General features: G+C 42.1%; 1 protein-coding gene across 1 annotated transcript in view; it reads right to left on the reverse strand.

The window, feature by feature from the left end:
- CAND1 (cullin associated and neddylation dissociated 1) overlaps window positions 1-6553 on the reverse strand; it is a 44180-nt gene extending 37627 nt beyond the window's left edge. Inside the window, exon 1 of the mRNA XM_053555385.1 lies at window positions 6067-6553. Within this exon, the coding sequence (XP_053411360.1) occupies window positions 6067-6551 (485 nt within the window). The 5' untranslated portion in view covers window positions 6552-6553. The remainder of the gene's footprint in view (window positions 1-6066) is intronic.
- Window positions 6554-8370: the final 1817 nt, after the last annotated feature.

The raw sequence follows: 8370 nt of genomic DNA on the forward strand, positions 1-8370 counted from the left end.
ACAGTGGGCACTAATAAAACAGACACACACAGTAGCCCCTGCAGTCCAGAAACTGATTTGAGGCTCAATGTCATTACAAATTGATCTAATGCTTAACAGCTAAAGCATACCCTTTGCTTGGATAAACAATCTCAGAACACACACTTCATACAAGGTTGCTGAGCAACACAAAATACCAAACATCCCCCCTTTCCAATTAAATGAGCAAGTGCTACTTCTCTGCCAGTTCCAGTTTTACCCCTGCTTAGGTCTGCTCTTCTTGTAAAACTTATTAACATGCCAAATCATAGAACTGGCCTCACTCTCTAGTGCAACTCATTTTCTGGACTGACAACATTCAATCCAAAGCAAAGATCTGCTTCCTTAGACCCTTTCTACAATTACTCAAAGAGGCTCCTTTTAACATCCCGTTACAGAGGCATAACAACAAAGTGTGTTTTCTCCCTTATTGTAATGAATAAACTCTACTTGTTTCAGTCTGCTTTTGTTAAGAGAATTTCAGGGAAAAAGTGGTAAATGGTGCTTAAATATCAAATAGATGGACAAAGAAAATATCCACTAAATCAGTTACATTAGAAAATCGTTGGGATTTTAGAGAGAATAGTTCCTTTGAGTCCAGATGGGCACCAGTTAATGAGCTTGGAGTTTATCTTGTAGTCAATGGAAATTAGTGCGGGAGGCACTGATCATCTGTGGTATTTAGGAAGAAAACGCTAATGCAGTGGTTCTCAAACTGTGGGTCACCCGTGACCCACAGGAACTGTATTAAAGGGCCGTGGCATTAGGAAGGTTGAGAACCACTGCTCTAATGGCTAACAATGAACAGAGTAGATTAGAAAGGGATGAGACAGCAAAACTAATTTCAGAAGTACTCTGCATGACACTAAAGGAGAGAAGGTAGATAGGACAAGAATGACATCCCCCACTGGGAATTTCAGTGGATGTAAATTTAACAGGCCAACATAAGGATAAAAGTCTTAGATGGAAGAAGTGGAAAGTAAATGGTTACATTTCAGGCAGCCAGGGAATTCCCAGGTCAATGTAACCTGCAGGCAATGTCATCTCATTCATTTATTCAAGTATTTTGGAACACCAGCATAAGAAACCGTATCCTGCAAACATTGATACACATACGTGGCCTATTCCACTGGACTGATTAAGGGGAGAACTTACTGATCTTTAGTAAATTCAATGTGAAAAATGTAAAGCAGAAATAATGGTAGACATGGATACATTGCACAGCACAGTAACTCTCAGCACAACTCCTCCCCTCATACATACCCTTGCTTTCAATAGAAACCCAAGCGATACTGCCAAATTCATCACCTAGTAAACCTGTTACCTTTCAAAGATCTTGTATACACACCACGGCTATCTCATTTTTTCTCCTTTATTCCTTAGAAAGCTATGAATTAACTGGGAACAGTCTTAATGTTATTCATGTAAATAAAACTGATTTTTACTCATCTTTCTTCCCAGTGTCCTCAGTGTTCTTCCTCCTCTTCTTCAGTATGAGCCCTAATTATTGCTGATAATCAAGATATCTACATGAAGAACAATCATCTAAGCAAAATCAAGTTATTATCATCAACTGGCACAGTATTTAAAAAGTACCCAGAAATCACCTTTTTAATCTCTACAGATCTTTTTCTTCTGATTAAACGTGCTTTTCTTTGAGCACAAGTAGTCCAGATAATTTCACTTACTATTTCCTGCTATATTATTATAAATACCTACACAGTACTTTCAGCTATGTGGTAAGATCTCTAAGGTCCCTTCCAGCTCTGAGAGCTTATGATTCTTTAACAGGCCTGTTATTTTTATCAGCATTTTAAACAGTTTCAAAGAGTAATAACCTCCAACATCCAAAACATCTAAATAAATAAACTTGGTAACATAAATGGATTACTGAGCTGGGAGCTGCTTGCATTTTACAATGCAGTGAATTACTGTATCAAGCAGTATTTAAATAAATAAATTTTAAAATGGTTTCTTGAAGGTCCCTAAAATCACAATATACTTTCTTAACATTGGAACTAAAATCCAGTTCTACTAAAACAAGCACCCATTCAGAACCCACATGGTCAAGAACCAGATAGGGTAGACAATTCATTCTAACACAAGGTCCTTACGGTAAGGAGTTCTGTGTACATTACCCAGCCAGCTCCAGTCAAGAACATCTACTCCCTCCTCACTGAAGTCTGGTATAGTGTGCTTTCACACCTGTATTCATTTTCTCTGTGTAGAACTTCACTGTCAAGACCTAGCTCAGATCTCTCTGTAGGCTTGAATCTCTTGCCTTTAATATTCTCTGCCACTTGACGTCTGACAACTACACAGTGCCCTGGGCTATTTATCTTTACAGTAGTGTCTTAACCATTCAGCAAGCATACAGATTTGCTTAGGGCAAGCACTAGATCTTAAAACTTTTTGTAGTCTTTCTCAAGTAATTATTACAAGCATCTTCTAGCACAAAATAGTCCATAAACCCAATTTTAGAGGAACCTGAAATGTTTCTTCATAAAACATTAGGCCTGATTCTTCATGGCCTAATGTGCCCTCGTCAAAACCCTGGAGACCTGGCATAGTTGGACAGTTAAGAGTTCATGCTTTCTGGGGGTGGTGGTGGTGGTAAAGAAGTCCTAGAAATTCCAGACCTACTATATGACTAACTTTGCACAGGTACTTAATATCTCCAAATCAAAGTTTATTCAACTGTAACAGACCTTGCTGTTATCCACGTTTACTAGAGTTGTAAGAATAAACGAAATCAAGCTCGCAGTAAGCATTAACTATTAAGAACACAGAAATAAAAGTGATTTTCTTTAGCTTTTGATTCCTTGGAATATTTTAATTGATAGTGAAGCAAATGAAAATAAAAGAACTTCGTTGGTTACTGCAACCTACTGACTAGACAATATTAATAGGCATAAGTGGAGGAGTCACATGGTTCATTCACATTACAGCTTTCACTCTGCTATCTACACAAACACCTATCTACGGCTGCGTCACTTTATTTTTACTCTTTATTCCTTTATGGAGCACACATTCCTAGCAGTCTTTGGACTTGAAGTAACTAATGCATACTGGAATAAAGGTTTTCTGGAAAAAATTCTGGGCATACTCAAGGAACTTTTTCTTTTGAGGAAGAAGTGATGAGAAGCCCTGTTCCAAAGAATGTTGCTTATTTTCCTTCTAAAAGTTTGAGTTAGCATTCGTTACTTTATAAGTAAATTTTCACTAAACCAAGGCTGATAGGTGACAGACACTATCCTGGAGATTAGGATACACAAATGCCTCCTCTCTTTTTCAAAGGGTTCCTAGTCTTGACATTTCTTATGTCTTAACATATATCTTAATATCTCACTTTCAAATAATGCATAATACTAAAACGCAAAAGAATACTAAGCAATTTTTCAATAAATAGAGCCTATGATTTATGTCCTACGAAAGGATTCTTTTAAAATGCTAAAATTTCAAAAATTTGAAGCCTGTACACATTTCTTTAGTTTCTCCATAGTAATGGTCTAAGTAGATATTCAAATAAGAGACTTTTCAGTGACCTTCTATAATTGCCCATGCCCAAGCTTCTCTGAAATGAAAATGTACTTTCAAATTAAGTATCTTGCCCAAGATTTCATAAATTCAAAAGAAAAGAATCATACATATCTAGAACTCAGATTTTGTGACTAGGTCAAATCCCCTTTGGATTCTACCATGAGAACAAATTTTTTTCTTCATTTTGATGGCAGTGTTTTCTTCCCCTCTCCTTAATAAAAGACAGTGCTTTGCACATATCGGACATTCCATAATATTAACCTTGTGCTCAAGACCCCTCTGGCATCTCAAGTTCTTGCTGCATTTTAAAATATGTAGCTACAAATCCTGGTATTTACACCAAAACAAATACATTTCTAATGAGAACAAAGCATTATTTTTTAAAGAACAAATGTATTAAATGTCTGTGCTGAAAGTATGCAGAAAAATCTTCAAAATACTCATTAATCCTTAAATGTCTGTTTAGACTTAATACATAATAGAGTGCTTTACTTCCAAAGACTTGTCTTTAACTAGATGGTTACAGTGCATTATAAAAAATCTTTAAAACAGAGTTAATAAAAATACCTAATGACGACAAATTAGAAGTCACCATTGTTCCTAAACATAACAATGTTCTAGAACATTCAACTATTAGAAAACATACCAATATGACACCAGTCCCCCAAGCATCACTGGATTCACTGCATCTCAAACTGATGGGTGATCTTTATCAAATTCAGCAGTGACTATATTTTACCACCAGAGCATTACTTCTTTCATATATTTTTTAAAAATCAAGGCAAGTATATATCTTTCCAACAAATTTAAGAAAGGCAGCTTCGATCAATAACCACATATAGAGTAATACCACATGGTATGATTTCTCTAATCTTTCTAAACATATTACCCAGACATGAATCTAACTGAACAAAATATTTTTTATTATAGGGAAAGTGCTACCTTTAGACTGAAATTGAATACAATCATAAATTTACAATAAATCATAAACTAAACTGAAAGGAGGAGGCAATCATATATAAACACCTCACGTACAGCAGAAAATTATACATAAGTTCCACACAAACATTTATTTACATTTCAATGACTTGGAGCTAACAAAGTTCCAAAGGGAATCAAACTGATTCTAATCTGTAAAACAACACAAAATTTTTATTTCCCCCAATAATCTTGATTTTGGTCCTGGAACTATACAAATCTGACATTCCAAAATACCCAACACAAACATACATAACTTCCAAAATGTCACAACACTAAAATCTTTAGCGTCAGCGAAACTGGCTTTCAAATATAACACTTAAAAGCTCCCTAAGGTAGAACTTAAAAGAAAAAAGTGGTTTTGAAGACACAAAAGTACTTCACAGACCATTTCAATATGCCAGCACATCAATTTAATTAGGAACACGAGCAAGTACTCTTGTCATGGTCATCCTTTCACAAATCTGGAAAGTTCTTTCTGTAAGGTTTGGATGTAATTTCAGTTGCTAAAACACATTGTTCATATAAAACAAGCAAACACAAACTCCTTAACTACCACTTTAATTGGGAAACTTTTTTTGTTCTTTCCTTGAAAATGAGCACAAATTATTAACCAGTAAGGCACTGCAGAACAAAACTTAAAATACCGAAGAAATAAGCTTTTCTTCAGATAAAGAACTTTGTGAAGGGAGGAGAGGCATGAAGGAATGTAACAATCACTACAGTGTGCAAAAAAAAAAAAAAAAAAAAAGAGAGAGAAACCAAAATAATCTGTGAAAATATAACGTATCTTCAATACGCATGTTGTAAGAATTTGAAATAAACAGCACAAGTCTCCTGAAACAGAACTGTTTATAATTAAGCTGCATATTCATCCGCTCCTTATTCGAAAACTCCTTCAAGAAGATCCATTTGCTATGTTTCAGGCTCAGAAAATCATCCCTTTGGCAGTGATTTTGGATATAAGGATATAAGACGGAAACCCCGAGTCCTGCGTGGATTTTATCTGGCAAGGGAAACTGACAGGTGCTGGCGGGAAAACCCCACCGGCCAAGTTTCCTCCATCCTGGCTCCCCTCCCTCTTCTACCCACCTTCACGAAGAAGAATAATCCGAACAGAGTAAATAATCCAACCAGCAAAAAGCTCAAAAGGAGTTGTTCATTCCAGTTGAACACGGCCAGGCCCACGCACACCTGCGGGAAGGTGGCGGCCCTGGGTCTCCCGGCGGCGGCCTAGTGCCAAGCAGGCAGCTCCCTCCGCTACGGGTGACTTCACCCCTTCGCGCTACCTGCTCCGTGAAAGGCTCATCCCGGTGGGCAGGGAACGCGACGCGGGCGCTCGAAGGCGCAGAGAGGCCTGGAGGCCGCGGCCGCAACGGCCCAGACCAGGAGGCGGGCGGAGGCCCGGCCTGAGGGTCGGGGCGGCGGAGCAGGGGACCGGGGGACCGAAGGGGTGAGGCGAAGATTGCGCGGGGCCAAGGCTGCGGATGGAGCACCCGAGCTAGGGTGAGGGTCGGGTTTCGGCCTCACCTGAAGTCCTTGTCGCTGGATGTCATCTTTTCCAGCAAATTGGAAATGTGGTACGAGGCGCTCGCCATGTTGACGGCCTCGATCCCGCCCGCTGGCGCCGCCTGAGCTGCAGCCCGCGGCCGCCGCAGCTGCTGGAGCCCCTCCTTCCGCTCGCGCGGCTCCCGCTTCCAGGGTCGCAGCGCGACGCCGACGCTGACGAGGGAGGCGCCTCGACCGGCCGCCTCCTCCCCGGCGAGGCGTGGGCCTGTCCCGGGGGAAGCAGAGGCTACGGAGCGGCCTAAAGACAGCGCTGCTCGCCGGGATGCGAGCTCATGGGCGATGGGGCACGCGGCAGGCGTCTCCGGAGTGCCGACACGTCCACTCAGCACCGTCTCGCCGCGCTCCCTACACACTCTCCCGGGGCCAGAGGCCAAAACCCGCCTCTTCACGCCGGAGGCGGAGGCGGCAGACGCAGGACGCCTCGGAAAGCTGAGGTCAGAGTTCATGGAGGCCTCCCCACGCACGCTGCGGCGAGGAAAGCTAGAGAGAAATCTCGTTGGCTGAAGTCTGTGTCAGTCTTCACGTGACCCGTCGTCCGGGACGCAGGACAACGCCTCAAAGGGGGCTGTTCTCGCGATACTTCAAAGCGACGGTTAAAGGAAGAGGCGAGTGGGACCGCTGGGCCTTATTCTGAAAGTACCTTGTGTTTTCGTCTGTGGGGTTAGGCGACGTTTACGGGCTTGAGAAGTGTAAGGCCTGGGAGTAATGACATTTAACGGGTTATCCCGGGGGCCCACAAAATAATTATAAAGGGACACTGTTTTGTAGGACGCGCGGCCTACATGGGCTGGTTGGAGCCACGTGAACGCCTCCAACTCCGAGTCCTGCCCAGGCGCGGTGCTGCCGGGTGCGATAGGCCGCGGATGCTGCGCCCTGGCCGGGGGTCGCGCCGAGCGGGGCCTCCACGTTGCCGGTGACGGTCCTCGCTCCAGGGGCGGCGGGGCTGGCGGCGGCGTCGTCCTCACCTTCTGGGGCCGCCCTCGAGGCGCCTGAGTCTCCGGACAGGGGCCGAGTACTTCCTTCCCAACAATCAGGAGACCGTGGGCAGCATCACAGCCTCGGCGCCCCCCAGGCGTGCGTTGTGGGCATTGCGCACCATACGTACTGGGCGCCTGGTCACCGTGCGCTCTACCCGTCCCCCAGATATGCGTTGTAGGCGTCCCCCAAATGTGCACACGCGGAAAGCGAGAGATCGAGGCATTTGTTTTACTATCCAAATTTTTTATTTGCTTAATATTTTGGTGCCTTTACGTACATTTTGCTAGCTGGGGGTCAGTTCCTAGAAGCGTGTCAGGGTTTGAAGTGCGTGGGGGCTAGGACTGTCTGGGAGGTCTTTTGAAATGAAAAGAGTTGATTGACTAGACCAGGAAAATTCAATCCAATTCTTGTATTCCTGTTACAAACAACAAACTTTAAATAGCTGCCTACTTCCAAGTACATCAGATGCAATCAAATTACCCAGTCCCCCTTTAGCATTCTTAGTACCTTCTATTTGTTAGTATCAAACAATAGAAGGTAACAAATGAAATGTGCTTCAGCCACCCGGTGTGTGTCCACATTTCCCCTCGGCTCTTGTCTGCCCTGTGTACCTTTTAACACAATGTTTTAGATAATGTATATTTTTCTCCCTCTGATCCCACATCCCTTTGTTTTACCCAAGTCTGCAGTCACTAGGGCCTCATCAGCCTGTGCTTGAGCCCTGCAGCCATGATTAATGTCCTTTTTCTGAGAACAACCTTTTTACAATATTTAATGTGAAATACACACAGCCACAGACAAGCAGGTCATCTTTTTTTGTCTGGACCTCGACGCTTGAAACCTCAAACAGCAGTAATCCTTTCTTTTAGCCTGTGTTCAGACACCAAATCCTGATGTATCTTTTTATGTTGTAAATCCTTTTATTTACCGGCTTCCAACTATTGTATTTGGAGTCACGTATCTTAAATATAAATCATATCTAATACCACTTAACCAGCTGTCTTAGGCAATTCATTTTATTCTCTCTCAACTTGTTTCTTCTGGGGTAAAATGATCATCACAGCATGTCTCAGGGTTGTTTTAAGAGTTAAATAAGATATCCCATACAAAGTGCTTGGCACATTGCCTAGAACATAGTAATACTAACGATAATATTTATAACTAATATTTCTTATACATTTGCAAAGTCCAAAAAAAGTGTCTAATAAAAGCTGTTCTTTCAGTATATTATTTGGCCCTATTCCCAAGTCATTCACTCAGCCAGTTTATTGTTCAAAGCATTGCTTT

The sequence above is a fragment of the Nycticebus coucang genome, chromosome 12 (assembly GCF_027406575.1).
Source record: "Nycticebus coucang isolate mNycCou1 chromosome 12, mNycCou1.pri, whole genome shotgun sequence".
Taxonomy (NCBI): Eukaryota; Metazoa; Chordata; class Mammalia; order Primates; family Lorisidae; genus Nycticebus; species Nycticebus coucang.